The following is a 21,350-nucleotide window of genomic DNA, read 5'->3' as shown; positions in this document are numbered from 1 at the left end:
GATTAAACTGTCCATTCTGAAACTCACTCAGCATTCATTGTTGTGAATTTTTTTTTTTGTTTGCCTTACCACAATTTTCTCAGTATGCCTGTTAACATCAAATAAGTCATAGAGAAAGTTATCCCCATGCTAAAATATCCAATCAAATGAATAATTAATGACAGATTTCCAGTGCCTTTTTAAAAAAAATTCTTAAGCAGAATTGAAGTGCACTTTAAACAACAGCATGAAATCTGCAGAACAATAATAAAATCATGTGTTAACATAATGATTAAAAGTAAATTGTGTTAATGTGATGATTAGTAATGAACAGCATCTCTGATACATGTCAAAACGATGACTCAAAAGATGCTCACCCAGAACAGCACTGTAGCTCCTGAGATGCAGAATCGCACAGCCTGGCTCGTTAAAGGCAAATAAGGCTCCATCTCCTGAAACAGTCAAGTACAGCACAGTTCACGTCATTCCCACATCTTACTTTAACATCAAGCAGCACACAGAGCTCTCACCATCTGTGTGAAAAGTGCTCACATCCATGGGAAACCATCCAGAACCCTGCCCCTTTTAAATGGCAGACAGAACATAATTTTGAGTGTGCTGGGATGGGGAGTGGGGAGGGTGAGGCAGGGCAAAAAGATCAGGACAGAAATGGCCATTAAACTGCTACAAGACAGTGCTTGGAAAGAATGGTTGAACTTTTGCAAAATCCATCAGTAGCTAAAGGAAAAAGACCAACTTCCTGAAATAAGCAGGCCACAACTAATCCTGTAATGCTAGGTTAGCTGTCAAAGAGCTCTCAGTCTACAACGGGACTCCAGTTTTACAAATTCTTCGTGCTGAGATCCCTTAAAACTTGTCATTTGGATGTGCCAGTCAGACAGTGCTTTTCTCCACTCCTTCAATTTTATTTGCTTTTTTTAGTTGAAGTAATGGCTATGAATGTAGCTGCCAAGCTCTGCTGCAGCATCATGCAACTGGGTCATGCCAGTATCCCCAGACAACATATGAACAATTTTCAATGCTCACGTAGCTTGTGCAACCAATTCTAGTTCCTAAAATATCAGAGTACATGTTCTATGAAAGAATCTTCTCTTGAAGAACTAATGCCAGTGGAAGAAGATATAGTGAAAAATAACCTGAATTTGATAAATCTGTGGGACAAGGCACTGTAGAATGCTGAGAGTCCTCTTGAGCAAAGTGGCACTGACTACTACAGAAGCTGCAATCCCAAATGTAATACAGGCAGTAATGTGCAATGACAGAGCTAAAGTCTGAATCAAATGCTTCATTATTTATGTAGATTACAATTCTATTGTGATCAGCAAACCCAGATTTTAGCTACGATCTTGTTAGATAGTTTAGCACCATGAACAAGTATGTTAATGATAGCCTCAAGAACAGCAATTTTGGTTTCAGTGTACTTAAAACTTTGAATCACAGATAATGATGAAATAATTTTCTGAGTGAAGCAAAACCAGCTGTAGGACACAAAGTCACTGTCCTGTACCCACATAACCTTATTGGTTCCTGCAGAATTAACTTATTTGAAAGCACTGGCCTATTGTGTTCACTATAGGACATGCTCTAACAGAAGGAAATTACTATTACCTGTACAGGTTAGCCTATAATTAATTGGGTGCTGACAAGGATCACTGATAAACCCTACTGCAAAAAAGCCTCTGAAAAACCATTGAGACAGTAAATTGAAATGTCATAATATAAAGGCTTGTAGAGTCATTGAATTTTTATGGCAATTGTTAATGCATACTTAGAAAATACAGACGAGTGCAGTATCTCACACTGAGATAAGTATATTACAGTCCATTTCTACTTCCTAAATAAAGTTCACAAAACCCTGTCTCACCTAAGGGATTTGGATTGATTTAGAGAGAGAACAATCTTCTCCCTCAGTATACAAGCACACCTAAGCTTTTGGGTGTGCTCTGGCACAGCTGATTCACCCCATCAGGGTACAGGTTTTGGTCCATGCTGTACACAAGCACTGCTAGCCAGTCAGCCCTACTGCCTGTCCTAACATGATCACCACCTTTGCTTGCAGAGCACACACGGGCCAGCAGCTGCCTGCTGGACAGAGCTGCCCTGCTCCTTCCCTCAGCTGCAGCACAACCACCCCAGCCTGGCAGGGTTTGGGTCTGCAGCCGTGGAAAGGGGGGTGGTTTCAGCCTGAGCATACACAGGGATGCAAACCAGCAAACAATGCATAACTGGCAGGCGTGTGTTTTCAATTAGTAGAGCTAACTAATGAAAATTAATTTACCTGAACATGCAGAAGGTACTGCTTCAGCAGAGCTACACTCTTAAACATAGTGCACTGTTATCAAAGAGCTCTGTGCAAGGTACACAGCACTAGTTACAACAGCAGAACTAATGCTGTGTACTTGGAGGGGGAAAAAAATCTCTCTCATGAGAAAAAAGATTAGTATATGTATTTCCTAATGATTAAGGAAACAAGCCTTGAAAGACAAGGCTATAGTTTTTAGAACAAAGACTCTTCCCACATTCTGGCTAAGCTTCTCTTTTTTTTTCTGAAGACTGTATTATCTAAGTATACTTAGGACTAGCAACAATAAGCTATTTATATGCAATTCTGAAAGGGAAAATATGATTTAAAAATACATCAAATGGGTGTGGTAGATATTGTGTTGCAATTCAACCAGCTGATCCTGAAATTTGTCAAATAACTCCTACCTAAAATAAATTTAAATGAAAGCAATTAACATCTAATATTTATATAGAGTGTTTAACAGAGTTAAGTAGGGTAACTAATTGTATCTCAATTATATTTCAGAGAGAGGACTATGGCCACTTTCATCCCTCTGGTGTTTTCCAAACAAAGTGGTTGTGTATCAGAAGCTAAACCACAGCTAGACCAGCTTATCACTGTAGATCAAAATGACTGCTTCTTCATATGTTGTGTAGGGATAAGAATGAGTGGTTTTAAAGGTATGAAAGTTCCAGAGACTGCTACCCTGTATTGTGAAAGATGCTGTAAAAACACATAAAAGCTATAAACTTTGCCCTTATTTTCCTGATTTAATATATCAATTTCCATGTTACGAAACTTTCAGCGTACAACTGGATTTGAACACTCATCAACACAGCAAGTTCATACCTGAGTTATGGGATTCTTCTTCTTTTGGGTACATTTTGCCTCATACTCAGGCCTCAGCTGGAGCTGCTGCTGTTCCTCTTCAAAATCAACCAAATCCCATTCATATTTTAGTCTTGCTTGCCGCCTCTTCCAAAACTCCAAGAAAAGCGTAACTACAATTTGAAAATATTAAAATAGAGTCAAGGAAGAAGTGAAAAAGTTTATGAACCAAGTTAAACATCTGGCTTATTTTCTGTGGTTTATTATTACAGTGTTATTATTACAGTGTGACTCACTTATTTTTACTGACTACCAACTATAGTTCACAGATAAGACCACAATATGGATCCAAGTGATTTATCAGGTAATTGAATTCCAGAAGTGGATAACAAGGTAAGATGCCAAAACAAGATATGGGTATTTCCATGGTTATGGTGACCATGTTCAATTAACTATTCTGTGTAGGCAAAAAGCAACATGGAAATAAGAACCTGATAATTCAACTAATTACTGTGTATAAACCTATAACACAAAAATATTACAACAAATAAACAGAACAGCTTTCAAGTAATATGGTCAAACACTTCTGTTGCTTTTTGATGCTTCTTTGACATCATGGTGTCCTAGGGTGTCTTTATGATACTGAATTGTATCCCCATTCATCTGTTTTGCCCAGAAATAAGTTTTGTGCCTTTAAAACTAGATCCAAGAGCAAAGGAGGGGAGAAGAAAAAGGGGTGGAATTTTTTCACAGCTGTATATTCAAAACACAGAGATAAGAGCTTCCTCTCTCTCTCTCTCTCACAGACTGTGCTGTCCTCAGCACGGACAGGGAGCGGGAGAAAACTCTCCTTTGCTTTTAGTTAGTTTTTTAGCTAGCTGAGGCAGAAAAGTTCCCCAGACTGTGGCTTTTCTTTTTCTTGGAACTGTTTGAACCTGCTCTGGACAGAAAACCCAGAAAAACATCTGGAGCTCATGCCTGCGGCCCACTGGAGCCCAGGATGCAGCATTTCCAGCACAGGAGGGACTGATAAGAGACAGAGCAAGCTGAGCTACAGCCCCTGAAAAGGATTTTCTGAATTTCCCACCTCTTCAGAACAACGAGAGCTTCCACTGTTTAATATCATTCATTTTTCCATGTTTGTGAACACTTTGCTTGTAAATGAATAGTTTTTTTCCAATTTTCTCAAAGGAGATTTATGTCTTCCCCAGCTGGTGAGGGGAGGGGCCACTCAAATTCACTTTCTAGAGGGATCCCTTCAGAGGTTTCCTCCCAAATTTGCCCTAAGCCAGGACACACGGTCATTTTAAAGACAGTGAACATCTGACGATTTTCATACAAACAACAGCTGGGCTGGCTTAGGAATTTTTTAAGACATTAGAGGGAATTTATTTCATATATAAACAACTATAAAATTTATAATATTATATAACATTCTAAGAACCCTTTATAAATTACTTTAAAATGTAAACATTTTGTAATCAGATTGTTCTTATTTGAACTGGGGAAGTTTTATGGTTTAGACAAACACAGGAAAGCTTATCTTCTGCAGTTCTAAACTTTTGGCTGGTACTTCCTGAATGACTAATCCATGTCACGCAACTGCTAGGTCTTAGAAACCAAGAAAAGTTTAGTAAAACAGCCATACAACAAAAATCTTATTAGATTTCAAACAATTCTATATGAAAGAAGTGAGTGATTATATCCTCTGATTAAAAATACACAGGTTTTCTGTTAGCACACCAGAATCTCTGCAAGTTAATGAACTATCTATATACAAGTTGAATATTTAATGACGACATTTCATACAAACAGTATGAAACAAGAGAATTGTGTTTAAGGAAGTAAGAAGCAAGAACTATGCTATCCAGAATTTATAAACCTTCAGAGAGTTGAAGAAAAGAACATGTATTCAACACAATGTTCCTAAAAGTCTGAAGAGGTATCACTGGTGTGAAACTGTAATTATAGAGGCCAGAAATCCACCTACTTCTGTGTCATCAAAACATACTACAGTGCATGAAGTTTACTGGAGTAGATCCCAACAAATTTACCCATCCCAAAAGAACAGGGAATACAGCAGCAGTGATGGACCACCATCCATCCAGTGAAAGGGCACAAAACTCCCCACGCCCTCACTGGGGCACTGATGATGTGATGGGCTGAGCAGAGAGGACTCTTATATGGGCTGCATAAGGTTGGACCCCTCTGGTTACTATGGAAAGACTCAAATATTAGCAGTTAAGAATACACAATGCTTATGTTATTTTTATGGTATCCTAGGTGCCTGCTTGGGTTTTTTTAAGTCCTAATTCCTCTGTAACTTTAAATTATTTTCACTCATTCATCACTTCTGCATCTGAGGCAGAATACTAAGGTGAAGCCATTATTTCCCTTCTTCCCACGCCCAGTGTCCCTCAACAACTTGGCCAAGATCTCCTTATTGCTTGACATGAATCTTATCACATGTACTCACCCCATATACCCATGAAAATGGCAAAAAAAAGAGTTGCCACGTTGTCAAACAAATGGGAATACTGCAAGAGAATACCAAGGAACAGGTCAGCACCAAGACAGTTTTCAGGATGAACAGCAATGACCAGTGGCTGCAGAACCAGATACAGACCTGTGAGGACTCACAGGTGGTGTTCAGTCTCCAGTATTCACAGTCTCGGTCACAAAGAGGACACATGATGATCTCTCCTCCAATTGCAGGGTCACAGATTTCTTTGCTAAGCAGGAAAATGCTGTTAAGTACCCATTTCCACATCATCTTAAAAGCCGTTATACAAAATTTGTTTAAAAAATAAATAGAAGCTTCATTTGTTCAAAGCTCAACATTTGCAGCTTCACAGCAAAGATGCCACATCTTGTCACAATCACTGGTATTAACCAGTGGCTGGTCAGGGCAACCCAAGAATGAAGCAGCTACTACAAGGAGTAGAATTGATAATTCCCTTGATATGGGCTTTTTGGCTCTACCAGCAATGAATCAGGAGTCTGTCAGGAGCTGTACTGCACATGCACTGCAAGATATAAACCATGTCATTTCTCATCTGGTTAGCAATGACATCAAAACACCTCTTCTAAAAGCAGAGAGACCACTTCCACTTTGACAGCTGCAGTAAAATTTCCGACTTCAATTTAATGACTGTGGATAAAATTTAGAATTCTATGACAGTCCTTCGATATCCAGACAAATCTCAACACGTACAAAAATATTCCCAGATGAATTCTTAACCTAGCTAAAGTACAAGTCTCAAAATTGTATTATTCAACAGAATAGATGAGAATTGTAACTTGTTAGTCATCTCTTATAGTTAAAACTCAAAATTTTATGGAAACCTTCTTACAAAAAACAGTGAGCAATGAGAAGTCAACCCTCTTTTCCTCTCCCCACCCCCAATCCCTGAATACAGTAAATCTTTGGACTTCTGATAAAACAAATACTATGCTTACTTAAAAAAACCCCACCAAACTGTGGCTTCTAAGATACTGAATCCCTCTTTGATGGTTGAACACTGCTGATCTGCTTTACTCATGCTTTTGGTTAGTATAAAATGATGACCTACACAAAAAGGTCAGTCTGCTCTGCAAAACAGATTAAATAGACATGCTTAATGCAACAATAAGCACTCAAACAATTTTGAGAGATCTAAGGGGTACTCTCAGGACTTCATATATCGCATCTTCTCCAATACAGAAAGATATGGCAAACAAAATATTCCTTTTCACCTACAAGTTGAGTCTTACTAATTGATAGTGACAAGTTCTGCATTAGTGGTCCACCACCTTTACAGTCAACAAAGACAGCTGTCTGCTCTGACAAGCTTTAAAAGCTTGTTACCTGTTGAGCAACAAGAATAAAATTGTTTTTGCAAGAATAAAATTTTCACATTGCTTAGCTTTTGCCCAGGAGGTTTTCAACGTTATACTTACCTGCTCATATTTTCATCCATTGTAAACAAGCCATAAAGAAAACAGATTAAGCCAACAACTGCTGCAAGGAATAACATCTCGGTGTAAAATCCTAGCCAGGCAAAATAGATTCCAATCTTCTCACCATAGTACTTTCTGAATTAAAAAAAAAAGCAATTAACAGGAATGCAAAGCAAAATTTAAAACTGTAGTAGAGCAAACTGGCCAGAGTAAAAGTTACATACTTGGCAAAATTCTCTTTTAACAGAAGAGTAAATGCATTGAGGTACTGTGGAAAATGAGGGCTGAAACTGGCCATGAGAAGTTACTCAAGCTATATGAACAAGGTGAATGATCAGGAAATATGGCCTCTTTTGTCTCTTTTTCCCTCCTAGCAGAAACTAACATTAAAATTACTCTTTTATCGTTTCTACAGAATAGTGTAAGTGAAGATTTACTTTCTGATTTTTCCAAGGATTTACACAAATGAAACAGCACAACAGTTTTGACCATATGGTTAAAACAAATAGGTAATCCACAGAAATACAACCACCTGTGTAACCTGTGAACAAAGCAACATTCTGTTGTATCACATCAGCTGAATCAAAGAGATCTTAAGTGAGTTTAAATTTGGGGTTAGAACTAAGAATCAAGCTTCCAAACTAATTTTATCAGTATTTTTTCAAGTGTTGAAGTCTCAACATTTCAAACAAACCTTTAACATTTTTTTTGCAGAGATTGATTAAAGAATCTGAGGTATTCTATGTATGTGTTTCTTTAACAGCTGAATTATCTGTAAAATAACCCCAGGAAGACTGGCTAGATGGAAAGAGGCTTCATTTGAGATAAAGCATTTTGCCACATCTCAGTAGAAAGCTCTGTCATGTCCTCCCAGGACATAGTGCCCAATGAATATCCATCTCTCACTGGGTCTTAAAAGAGGCAAACATTTCCTGATGCCTTAAGTTTTAGCTTTTATATTTTTCAGATTCTGTGCTGCTTTAGTGTGTAGCTCTGAGGTTCATATTAAGCAATGGTAAGCTCTCTTCACAGAGTAGGTAGATGAAACAATCCTTTTCTAGCGAGGGACCAAGGACAGCCTATACAAGATTCAGGCCCCCCTAATGCCTTAAGTTTTAGCTTTTGCATTTTTCAGATTCTGTGCTGCTTTAGTGTGTAGCTCTGAGGTTCACATTAAGCAATGGTAAGCTCTCTTCACAGAGTAGGTAGATGAAACAATCCTTTTCTAGCGAGGGACCAAGGACAGCCTATACAAGATTCAGGCCCAAGTGCATCAACAATGTGGACTGAAGAGAGAAAACAAGAAGGATGGGACTTTGTAACCTGAAGCTATAATTGAACAATTAACACCAATATGCAAATGGACCAGAACATATAAAAGTGTGAGATCCCGTGACCAGTCATCCATTTTGTGACCATTTTGGGATCATCCTGGGTGTAGCCCTGGCTTGGCTCTTGTGCTGCCCGAGGTGTATCCATTGAGGCCTGTTAATAAATCCCTACTTTACCCCTGTGTACCTGTGTTCTAAGTCAGCCTTCTCAAGGTATTATTCCTAGCAGGATCAAGTTACAGATGAATGTCACTGTGTGACAGTGAAAAGCAAGGACACAAGCCAGCCCCGAGGCAGATCTCACCTGATAAGGACCAAAGGCTGCTCTTTGTAGAAGCGCAGGAAGCGGGCCCACTCCATGTAGAGCGTGTACCTCTCGCTGTCACAGTTGGGGTCGCTCGCCTTCTTCCAGTACTGGCACTGTGAACAATCAGAGTAAGGGGAAAACACCTCAGTGACAGGCCCAAATACCACACTGAAAGAGACAAACAGGAATGATGATGCACCCCCCTTGAGACTGTGGCGTTGGTCATTACCAGGTATCTTAACTGTCAAATACAACAAAAATTTTGGAACTTCATCACTTTCCTACAAATTAAACAGCAAAATAACCACAGTTTCTGACAACTTTTGCAATTTTGTTTTGTGCCACAGAACTCCGCTTCTAGAAATATTTGGCTATGATTCAATGATTCACTTCGTGATCTTGGTTTTCCTTTTTTCTGAATGCCTCTTGATCACAAAGAAAAGCATGAAAATTGGTTTCTAAGTAGGAAGCAACCAATAGAACTTTAAGCAACCTAAAGTTTGCATTTTGAAAATATTCTGAAAAATTAAATAATTATTTTTAGACAAAGGCTTTTGAGTCTGGCGCACAAATGTTAGAATTTTTTCATAAGATTTCTTAGCATTTAAAGTTGGTTGTAGTTGTATAGAAGTGATTCTTGCTTTTTACTGTCTGTGGTTTTGGTAATCCCAACAGTATAAAGTACCTCCCAGCCTAGCATTCTAGATCTTAATCAGCCAAACTTTCCTCGTGAAAACATAAGGAATGTCCATTCACTCAATTTTTTTTTTCCCTAAGGAAAATAAAATATTTTCAAACATTTAAAAATATAAATCTATATATAGTATTTAAAAATGTCTTATGGTAGAATTCAGAGTTACAAAAAAGCAACTTAAATTCACTAAAGCATAGTGGCATCTAAAATAACCTTTAAAGACCAGAGAATTTAAGATTTAAGCAAAAAATTAAACACAACATTTAGGAGGAAAAAATTTTAAAGCTAAAAAACCCATGTAAAACACTGTAACCCATCTCTCTCTTGCTTTCTCCAAGGAATTTCAGGACTAAACCCACACGTTATATTAAAAACTGACCTTACAGCAAAACTAAACACAGTTATTTGCTATCCTTACCACATTTCCAGGATTACAGTATTACAAAAATGTCCATCTCCCAATGACCTTTGCAGCCAAAGGTCACTGGGAGATGGACAAGTCACCATCCCACACTGAACTGGCAGGGTTCAGGCAACTTACCTGACTTCAGTCCCAAAATGGTATGATCCCAGGAGATTTTCTCAAACTGCAGGTAGTGTGCACCACTGTGTAACTACAGTATGTGTGTGTGCACACCCACTGCTGAACATACACATCTACAGTAGAGATTCATTCCTTGTTATAACCTAAGGTACTGCTGCGTGGTCTGTGCCATCAACATTACAGGAATACGATGGAGCAAGTCTCTACAGAAATGATGTGACTGACACATACTCTAAAAACTCATCCGTAGGAAGAAACATTTCAGCACATAAAAGCCAAATAGTAGGGCTGACAGCTATGTCTTGCATGTTATAAAACAGAATCAATTACTGGGACAAATTGAAAGGTTTGAGTGTATTTTCGTATCTCCTGGAACAGCAAATGTCACAGAGGGTAAAGAGTGCAAACACTGGGAAATGCTCAAGGGAGCAGAAAGCTGAAATACTTACATCATGAAGAGGATATGCAGCTGTATACGTGCCATTGTTTAGCAGTCTCTTAATCCCAAATTTTTTCTTCCCTTCTTCTGTTCCATATGGGCAACGTGTAAGAATATAATTAACCTGAGATTCAAGAATGAGAATTTCAGACCTCTCCTAATCTAAGGCCATTCAACAGAAACCTATGATAGATGTGCACTGTGTATAATCTGCAGGAACAACATGCAAAAGCACAAAGTATTTCTTCAGAAGGCCTTATCTCATATAAGAATAGTGGGGGCACAGTTGCCTTGTAGACATCCCGAAGATCAGTTCCAACAATTATTTTATATTTCTAAGCAAGATGCACAGGTACCCAGGCCTCTCTGTATTTACCTCAGTTACCAAGGTTTCCATGCTCACTCCTTCCTTACATCAATATTTCCACGGGGCCGTGTAAATCTACCTGTAAACATAAGTAGCCAAATTCACATACGTACTATTCTGTTTCTCATGGATGGTGAGAAGAAAGTGCTCTCATCATTAATGAGGTACAGCTCCTGCTTGTCCTTGCTGAATGGTGCTGTGAAATAATCCGGCTCAGGGTGCATCACCTTCTCGGGCAGCCTCAGTGGGAAAAGCACACAGTCCAGGGGGTTCTCCACCATGGGGGGAATGTCGTTTTCCCTGATGGGAACTTTAATGTTCAGCACTTCTGCATATGTGATCAGAACCTCCCATGGTGCATGGATCTTCACAAAAAAAATCTTGCCATCTTCAGATTCCTGCTCCAGAAAAGTTAAATCAGACATTACACCACACTGTGTTTTATTGCAAAATTTATGGGAATATTTTTCATATAAAACGTATTGCCTTTTACATATTTTTAGAGTATTTAAAAACGAAGTAGAAGGGAATAGAAGGACTTTGCGTGTGTGTAAGCTTATCTGAGTGGTTGGTTGTTCCTAAAAATAACCTTTGCACTACTAAAAGCTCACAAAGGCTTTTCAAACTATAATAACCCCATACACTGAAGCCTAACAATTCTCATTATACTGGAAACATGAAGAATAATCTTGTCACAGGCCTCATGTAACATGCATGTTCTTCTAGTGCTACTCTGCATTCACAGCAGAAGTTGGCAATCAGAAGGGTTTTTAATATTGCTCAATGAATTCCCTAGCTATGGATGTTACAGAGCCTCAACTTCATCAAGAGTTATTTTACTCAACTCAGCCTCTGGCATGCTGACTCCACCAGTCGAAATCGCACAGTCCTCCAGTTATTACAGCAAACAGTACCACTAATCAAACATGCTCAAGGTTACAGGGTCCTTCCTCATAATCACAACATCCAGTGGGCACAGCTAATCCATTCACTGCCTTCCAAACTTGTTACTCATTGTTAGGTTGGATTAAAATCAACTGCAAGCATACCTCCCATTTATGTGGATATAAACCAAATCACAGCTATTTTGCCTTCTTGTTATGAAAGCAAAAACAAAAGTTTTCTCTTGAATCAAAATTATTCTGCTTCCACAATTCTTATCAATGTATCTGGAAAAAGCACTCAAATAAATATATTAACCTTGTTTCCCCTAAATTAGTCACATGCCACTGAAATCCATGAGTATAATTTATAATATTTCTCAGAGAAAGAAAGTGGTTTATTGATTTCCAAGTCCTATTCTTTCTGGTCCTAATTTTTTTTTTGTTTTGTATTTTTTTTGTTACCTTCTTGTCTTCGGTTTCTAGCTCCAAGCCAGCCTTTTGCAGGTTGCTCTCAAATTCTTTTCTCCTTTCCTGAAGAGAAACAAAGACACTTTAGTTACTGATGAAGTTAACAATTAATTGATCACTCACCGATGACCGACTGGGTTTCACTTCTCTCAGCTGCCCTGATGACAACCCCTTAAGGCTACATGGAAGCAGACAAAAACCAGCCAACACATACCAGGCCACTTTCTAGTGAGGACCAGCTTTGTGATGGGAACCCACCAGGATACTGACTAGCCACAGGGCACCCACTGGGGAGAAAAAGGCTTCTTCTGGGCTATCTGGGTCAGCAGAGAAGCAGCTGATGTCTTGTGTCTTGAGCACTTCTGACTTCAGGGGGCTGGTATGTGGGGTGTGTTTAAGCTTAGCTATATTTCCAAGAGAAAGATGAGAAGAAAAATTCTGGAAGCACGTGGAAGACTGAGTGCTTACAGCTTCATCCATTTATTTCATCTATTTATTTTGTATATTTAGTTATACAATTACATCCGATACAGACATTCAAGTACTGATTACAGACAATTCAAACAGTATTTCACAAACATCACTGATAAGACCAACAAATCACTGCATGTGCTTAGCTTGCATAAAGTCAGCATGGACTTCATGCAGAGATAACAAACCTGCCCCTGGCAGTGTGTGGTGGCTGCATGACCTCTGTGAGCTTGATATTCTTCTTGAACTCTTTTTTTTTCAAAGTAATTCCTAAGTCATGTCTTTAGGCAAGAACATTTTCTTCCTCTCCTTCTCTGTATAATTTTTGCTCATATTGAGAGACTATTAATTTCCTCTTAATTATAGAAAATTTGCTGAAGAACTCCAGAATAACAATACATTAAGCCAAATATTGAGCCCTATCCTCTTTAAAAGGCACAAGCTAGACACAAATTTATTTCTAGCTAAACCCTGCCATGCTGTCTAATGTTTCTTCTACTGAAAATCTTAAATTACAGTTTTCAAACATACTTTAAAAACCCCAAAACACAATAGTTTTCAACCAGTTTTCTTTTCCTGCATGTCAGTGAGGAGTAGACTGCCATTTTTGCATTTCAGTTTGCATAACCCACTCAGACAAATGAATGCAGACTGAAGAATAGCTTTCATAGCCCTCAGATGTTTTCCTGTGTCAGTGGCCTGGACTATATAAACTTGTGAATATGATAACTCCTGAATTCTAGCACATGTTGGGGACAAAACCAGTTCTGTGCACTATTTTTCCTACAAATCTGCCTAAATGCACCTGTGTAAACATGTCAGAGAACTCTGGTTTGCTGACATGATAATCAGATAGAGAACAACACAACTAAAAGGTGATCTAAGAATGTATGTTGTTATAGAACAGCTGACATCCAAGCCTAGTATCCAAAGCTATATGCTACTCTGGATTACCTTTTCTCCTAACAAAGCACACTGGTGTGTATTCTTTCTCCAGCAAACACTGGAAGAGAGCCAAGCATGTCAGCTCAGAGGCTGCTCTGCCACCAGACACCAGCCAGCTTCTTTCCAGCTGTGCAGCACAGCAGCAGACAGAACCAAAGGGTCTGGCCCCATCTTATCTTTCCTTACAATACACTTAGTGTGACAAACTGCAGTGCTCTAATAGAAATTATGCTCTTTTAACAACCTTGCTCTTCTCTCACAAGCCCTCTCCTGAAACCCATGCAATGTACTATACTTTACAGTTAATGGGAAAAACATTTTTAAAAGGAAATCAATCTGCTGGAGAAAAAAATAAAAATCCTCCCTCTTTTCTTGCCCAATACTGGATTTCTTCATGTCACCATCAAAGGCTTACAATGGACAAAATGTATCCTTGGATCAGAGCTGGTTGTTTTTAATGTGTACTTAGAACTTTAAGCTTACTGCCCCAAACCTGATAAACTATCTCTGATGCATATATTTCTGACTCTTCTGTAGATGCCAATCTGCAGACAAAGAGGCAGGAGGGAAGCTCTGTAAGTCATCACATCCACCATATTATGTGGATATCTCACATAATGTGGGATAAGCACAGACGAACTTTATCATTTAACGTGTGCTGGGCTGTAATGAACCATCCCACTAAGATTAAAAAGGGAAGATCCAAAGTCCAGCAGTACTATTATGCCCAAAGCAAATACAACACTGCATAATCAGGTACCTAGGGAAGAGAGATAACTTCTATAAACCTGACTGTGATAACAATGCTGGTACAACAGTAAGGTCCAGCTCCTGGTGGGTCCCTTCTGACTAGCATATTCTGTGATTCTTTAACTGTGAATTCCTGGCCCTGCACAAGACACTCCAAGAGTGACACTGTGCTGGGAAGCCTGATCCAGTGCCCAACCACCCTCAGGGTAAAAAACTCTTAGCTCCTAATACCCAACCTAAACCTCTCCTGACTCAGCTTCATGCCATTCCTTTGAGTCCTGTCACTCACTGCTCTCAGAGAGAAGAGATCGGTACTTCTCCCTCCTCTGCCTTACAAGAAAATTGTACACTGTGATGAGGTTCCCCTTGGTCTCCTCTTTTCCAGGCTGTACAAAGCAAGTGCCTTCAGCTGCCTCTCATAAGGCTTCCCCTCAAGGCCCCTCACCAACCCCGTGGCCCTCTTTTTGGACTCTCTCAGCCTCTGTCTTTTTCTATATTATGGTGCCCAAAATCACACACAGAACTCAAGGTGATACTGCCTCAGCTCAGCGCAGAGCAGGACAATCTCCTCCCTTGCCTGGCTGGTGATGCTGTGCCTGATGCCCCCCTAAGACAGGGCTGGCCCTCCTGGCTGCCAGGGCACTGCTGACTCATTGAACTTGATTGTTGTGGATCCCTTCCAACACAGGATATGCTGTGACTCCTTCTGCACTACCAGCCAAACTTCTGCAAAGCTGCATGGTGTGGTCTGAGTTCAGACCGAGCCCAGCTTCCAGCCGCTCCTGCAGACCTGGGGGTGCACCTGCTAACAGGGCTAACAGCAGCAACAAGCATCTGGTACCTGCTGCCCGTGCCTCCCTAACTCTGGCCTGGCTGGTACCTCTAAGAAAGCAGAGGTTTCTGTCTGAGATGATGAAAACCGGGAAAACAACAGGAAAACAACTCAATAACTATCACTGTACCCCACTGGGGACAGGGGACTTTGCTTCCAGGCAGCATAGGAGTGGAGTTACTTTGCACAGAGATCTATGAGTCCTAATGTTCTGTATTTCTTGTGAAGACATATATTTATGGACAATAAAGACTATGTCATGGTCATACATCAATAATTTGTTAGATACTTTTATAAATTCTATTAGTTTTTTCATGTTCATATACATTTCATATGGTGGTGAAGCACTTCCACAAATGTTTGAGGCTTTAAGGAATAATATTGTCTCAAAAAATTGTAATCCTAATTTTTGTTCAGAGACCTTTGTGGTTTGGATCTATTCATGTAGCTTATAGAATGCAAGTTCAAAACAGCTGAAGGCAAGTTCAAAACAGCATTCCAGCTGAAGCTGGAATGTATCTGGGAATATCAAAAAAGTTGAAAGTTGTTCTGCATGAAACTAAGGGAGAAGATGAACAGACTGTCTCTTACATCTGTATCAGGGCTATGCTGAAACACACAAAGAAGTTATTTACCCCATTCTTAGAAATGCAGAATAAAGCTGTTTCCTTGAGACTAGGAAAAAAAACCCCTTTGTCACAACTGTTATTCCCCTCGTATAAACACTTCTATTCTTAGCTGTTCCATTTTACTGCATCATTGTACTACCATAAAAGAAACATTTCTTTCTATGATAACTGTACAATAGCAAGCACAGTGTATGTCAGACAAATTCCAGAGGCTGCAGTTCATCAATATTTAAATCTTGCTACCACAAAGACAACAGCACAGTACTTGTATGCTAAGAAGTCTCCACTAATTTATGAACTTCCTAATTTCATAAAGATCTATGGCGAACATAACTGTAGGGCATATGCAGATGTCCCATGAACTGTGTAAAAAAAACTGCTATCTCCATGACTGTTTGTCCAGTGACCACAGAATTTATCTACACAGCCAATGATCTTCCTCCATGAGGCCATAAACTATTTTGCAAGGAACAAACATACACACAATTAAATATCACAAGACTTAATGGGGATGTTAATGCCTTCTGAGAGACAGAGATATTCTCCTAGGAAGTGCATTTTTATATCAAAGAGGAAGGACAATATTAGCTACTAACTCTTGGGCTTTTTCCCACGTGAATCCTTCAGTCAATAATGACACCCATGGACATGGACTCTGGTTTGGCAGAGATTCCTACTATCCCCTAATGAGCCATAAATCAATGAGAAGGAAACTGCTGCACACAACATGAGTAAGTGACTAGACGACCATCTGACTCACTTTCCTTCCCACTTGAAACATAACCTGAATAGTATTCATTTCTTCCCTCATTTTAATTAATTCTAATATGATTAAAGGAAAAGTTTAAGAGTTGCTTTGACAACTTGTGTTTGGGTATCTTTCTTCTCTCTGCATTGAATGGACTTCTTTTCCTTCTTTTTGAAATGCATTTTGCTCCAGGGGAGAAGAAAGCATCTAGCTAGAGGGGAAGAAAGCATCTAGCTAGGAGTACAGCTTGACAAAGAGTCAGAGTGAGTTTGAAAAAGCATGCTTGTATATAAACCTATGGCATCATAGCTATCAGATAACCTGGCCTCCCAAGAAAATCTTTGAAATGTGTCTAGCTGAGCAAAGCTGACTGAGATGCTTAATCTGGGAAAAGCATCAAACAGAGACATGACAAATTTTTCGATATTTTACCACAGTAAGAGTAGGATAGAGGGGCTGTGTTCTTACCCTAGACTGTATTTGGATGCAAGGACAGGCAGCAAAAGTTCTTAATGAAAACAGCATTTTTTTTCATCAAAGAGTGAAAGCAATATGCAATTTTTTTAACAACCTAATCTTGTAGTATTTTTCCAAAGGAAATTTGAATTTTTAATTATGAAATACTTCAATATGACAACATGAGGACTGTAACTGTTCCTTGCTTCAAAGACCAATAGTTTTGATCATGATTTTGTCATAAGCATTGGTATAATTAGTTTTCTTTGGATACCCTAATCTTTCAGAAAAATACGATTACCTGAGAATGTAATTTTTTTGTATCTCTCCTTTTTAATTTTTTTTTGATCATGAATAAACTTTGGAATTTTATATTGCAGAGACTAGTTTGTAAATGTAACCTCTCCTGACGCTGAAAGAAGGTAGCGAATACAGAGAAAAAACAAATTTAAATCCTTATTTTTAAAAAATATTGTGCTTTATATAAAATTTTTTGTCTTGACTGCCTCTTATTATACTGGATTTTTTACATAGCTTGAACTTATGCTAGCCAAGTGAGACTTTATCTGTCAGTGTGAGCATGTAACAAACAGGTGTCATTAACTGATTCCATCTGACCTATTATTACCATTCAGGCAACTGGGTCTTGCTGGCAAGTTCAAAGATAATCACTAACTGACATTTTAGAGAAAGTTTGGTTTTGTGCTCTGTTGCATAGGAAGGCTCTTATCAAAGCCACTTTAAATATTCTTCTAGAAGAATGAACACACATATGTAGACAGTAGGTCAAACACAGGGAAAAGCTCCAGGAGGACATGCTGTGTTTGTGTTACTCAAGAGTACATTTTAAGAAGAGTCTCAGAAGTGTTAAAGAAAAACTGCACTGAGTCTTGGAGCTAAGAATCTATTTCTCCTCTAGCTACAGTCAAAGGGTATGAAAAATTAGTCATTGTTGAATCTTGTTCGGATGACCTTTGCTTATTTAGAAGAATAATCCTCCTTTATTTGAAAGTATTTACAGGTGCAAGTATTTACAAATATTTCTCCATAGTCTTAGCTAGACTGTTAAATGAAGAAGCAAAATAATTTGGATTACTTTTCTCCGTTGTATAATATATTGCTCAGCCTAAGAAATGAAGAGTGATCAATTCAATAAACATAGACGCAAGAATCTAATAAAACTGGATCCTGACAAACAACAGTAAATTACACAGAAATGTTCATACATGGAATTGCTTTTCACATAGCTACAGATTTTTAGGTAAATTCTATTCCAGATGAGTCTAGTGATCTGAAAGGGTTAGTAACTGATATCCATCTTATTATAAATAAAAATGAAGACTTCAAAAAGACAAACTTACCAACTTTTTTTCCCATTCCTTATTAAGATCTTCCACATAGGAGAGAACAAAATCAATTCTCCTGACACCATCCCTGAAGAAAATAGAATCTTTGCTTTGATGTCTTTTATCAATCTGTAGAAGATACAGGCATATGAATTAAAAAAACAAGCACTGCTGTTTCTCTAAAATATCACAGAATGCAAAGGAGTTCTCCCATATTACCACAGTTCTTCAGTTTCTTTACAGCTGAAGATATATCTGGGCAAGCTTTAACAAGGGCTACATCTAGTTTGAGTAATTGCAAAATTAACCGCATATGTCTGCAAGCATTACATGTAAATAACTGGTACAGGAAAAATAAATATATATATGTTAGTGTAGCAATACTTGTGAATACTTGAAGCAGGTAGCAAAAATGTAAATTCCATGCATTTTCCTCTACATAGCAACATTCACTAAATCAACCACCACAGAGACATATGTCCCAGCAATGACCACACATAAAGATAGTTCACAAAAATACAGGGGTGATGTTTCAACATTGAGTATTTAGTTTCATGGGAAAAAAACCACACCTAATAAACGATATCAAAATAATAGGGTAATTAGTATTCCAACTGATCTATTAAAGGTCGTATTTTAATTTACCAACATGCCAGAATGTCTTAGTAACAACACCCACTTTTTTCACTATTAGGCCACGGTAATTAATGTTAGGCAAATAAAAGACTGTAACCCCACTCTCCTAGGGAAGTTAACTCATTAGGTAATATTGTTTATTATCACATCAATATTCAGCTCTATCAAATCAAATACAAGACGTACAGCAAAGCACCTTCTATAGAAGTGAATATTCTAGTTTAAATGTAACTCTGTGCTGAGGAAAATTGCTGTTACTTTTTCAACCACACCTATCAGCAAAAGTGTATTTGTATATGGCTGAATTGGGATTTTATTTTATTAGAGTAGGACCAAAAGACAGTATTATGTCTCTGTCTTTTCCCTCTCATACCATGCATGTGTTCCCTGAGAAAGCACAGAATATTTATTTGTAACTGTGAACCTTGCTCGCAGTTAACAGAAGGCGCCACACAGTGAAGCATGTTACTACTGCAGCATACAAGCCACTTGCAATCGCATTGATCACTGCTTTACCCTCAGACGTCGCTTCAGGAACAGATTATATTTCCTTCCAATCTGCTGGAATAACCAACAAGTAGTTAGCAGGCCCACTGTTTCTCTCCAAGAATCAACTGCTTCACACACGTACACCCCCCAACTACAGTGAGCAAGAAATCCAAGTCCTTTAAAGCTAGGAAAAGCCTCTAAACATCAGAAAAACACAAGCGCCTGCAAATAATATGACTATCATGTCTTTTTTATTAAAGGCAAGCTGGGCTGGAATCCGTTTGGACAGTAAATGTTTTAAGACAATGGCTTCTATAATACTACTTGCTATCATTTGCATACTTCAGCAGAATTTAAAAAAAGCAGTAAGAAAGTGGTTATGAGTGTAAAGCAAAGATACCAAAACACTGGCTCATGAACAGTGCATGCATGTTTCTGTAATTGGCTGGACCCACTGGGACATAAAACAACAAATGACAACCGTGTAATTCCAGAGCTGAAAAAAGTACAAGTAATAATATCCACATAATTCATGAGCTCATTTTTAAATAGGCTGAAATTAAATAAAAATAATTGAAAATCCTATTGTTCCACAGTGTTGCACAACTTTATGCATCTTCACTAGACACATTAGTAACTGCTGAAATGAGACACTTGAAGCAGCCATGTATTATCGAGAACTCCTGTATTCCTATCCTAGCCCTGGGGGAGCTACAAAACACTGTCGCAAATCAATGCAGCACAAAAAAAGCTAAAACAAATTACTTCCTGAAAATGCTGCCGTCCATTCTTTGCTTTGCCTCTTCAGCAATTTTGTTAAGGTTTTTTGTTGTTTATGTTCTTGAGAAATATTTACAGCAGATCAATTAGACTACTTTGCATGGCTGAGATCAGGACAGCCACCACAGAAATGCTTTTGCTTCCAAATGCAGTACATCATCTTTCATGATTAAATGGCTCACAAAAATCATGGAATCCAAGAGCAGAAAAGAAAAAGCATTTTTCTATTCTATTTTGTACTTACAGGTTTAGGTCTTTCTTTGCAAATATGATTGTGATTACATGCAAACTGCAAGTTCAGATACTAAGTGAACCAAGTTAAAACAGTGCAGAGAACTATGCCAACATCTGTATAGAATCATCAGTACTGTAATTATTCAGCATTACAGTAAGTAAACACCAACGTACATTCTAACAACTTAAAATGTTAGCTATTGCCCCAACCACTGATTAAAAAAGACAGTAACTTCACATGACTTCATTCAGTGCACAGAAATTGTTCTAGTGCACTAAATTCATATACACAAAGAAGAAATAATACAATAAGCAATACTTACAAAAAAAAGCTCCTGCGGAAGGAGCACCCAAAATAGTTTGACTTGCATACTTATAATTAGACTATTCAATACAATTGAAGAAGTATTTTATCTTTACTGCCATCAACATTTGGTCATTTTTTAAGACGTATCAGAATCCTCAGTAATTAAAGGTCTGACTATCAATTTAAGAAGATGCAGTAGTCATTGTCAGATCTGCTTTTAGAAGGGTAATACTTATCACTTCTTTCTCCTTCTGGAGATTCTCCTTTGAGATATAGGATTATTCATTGTGGATAGTGACAGGCCAGCTTATTAAACCCATAAATTATTCCTTTCCATTTTGCTGCATTTGGATTTCACAAGGAGAACAAGATCAGTCTTGCACATTCATGAAGGATTGTGCATACATGTGCGCCTACATGTTTAATGTGTATAAAAAGCTTGTAATTTGCATTGATTCTATCAGTGAATCATTAAACATTTGTACATCTTATTTCTTAACAGCTCTTTCCAGAACTACATAAATGCAGTTAGTGATCCTCAACAACCTGCAGTTATTAAATGAAGGTACACCTCATCACAGAAAATATTCTGAAATATCTTCCTCCTGCAATACAAGTAACCAAATTAAAACTTCCCAACAC

General features: G+C 38.3%; 1 protein-coding gene across 5 annotated transcripts in view; it reads right to left on the bottom strand.

The window, feature by feature from the left end:
• ANO5 (anoctamin 5) overlaps positions 1-21,350 on the bottom strand; it is a 57,294-nt gene that overhangs the window by 13,251 nt on the left and 22,693 nt on the right. For 4 of the 5 annotated variants that reach the window (XM_039724975.1, XM_039724977.1, XM_039724976.1 and 1 more), the window contains 10 exons: positions 18,278-18,391; positions 12,080-12,148; positions 10,847-11,131; positions 10,377-10,490; positions 8,687-8,802; positions 7,052-7,186; positions 5,739-5,844; positions 5,589-5,649; positions 3,134-3,285; positions 357-431 (listed from right to left, as the gene is read on the bottom strand). In XM_039724975.1, coding sequence (XP_039580909.1) covers positions 357-431; positions 3,134-3,285; positions 5,589-5,649; positions 5,739-5,844; positions 7,052-7,186; positions 8,687-8,802; positions 10,377-10,490; positions 10,847-11,131; positions 12,080-12,148; positions 18,278-18,391 — 1,227 coding nt within the window. Of the gene's footprint in view, positions 1-356; positions 432-3,133; positions 3,286-5,588; positions 5,650-5,738; positions 5,845-7,051; positions 7,187-8,686; positions 8,803-10,376; positions 10,491-10,846; positions 11,132-12,079; positions 12,149-18,277; positions 18,392-19,414; positions 19,460-21,350 lie in introns of all 5 variants that reach the window. The other variant, XM_039724979.1, reaches the window with a different exon arrangement.

This window comes from Passer montanus, unplaced genomic scaffold (genome assembly GCF_014805655.1).
Source record: "Passer montanus isolate IOZ18808 unplaced genomic scaffold, ASM1480565v1 scaffold54, whole genome shotgun sequence".
Lineage (NCBI taxonomy): Eukaryota > Metazoa > Chordata > Aves > Passeriformes > Passeridae > Passer > Passer montanus.
This window is presented reverse-complemented; position numbering and strand designations above follow the sequence as displayed.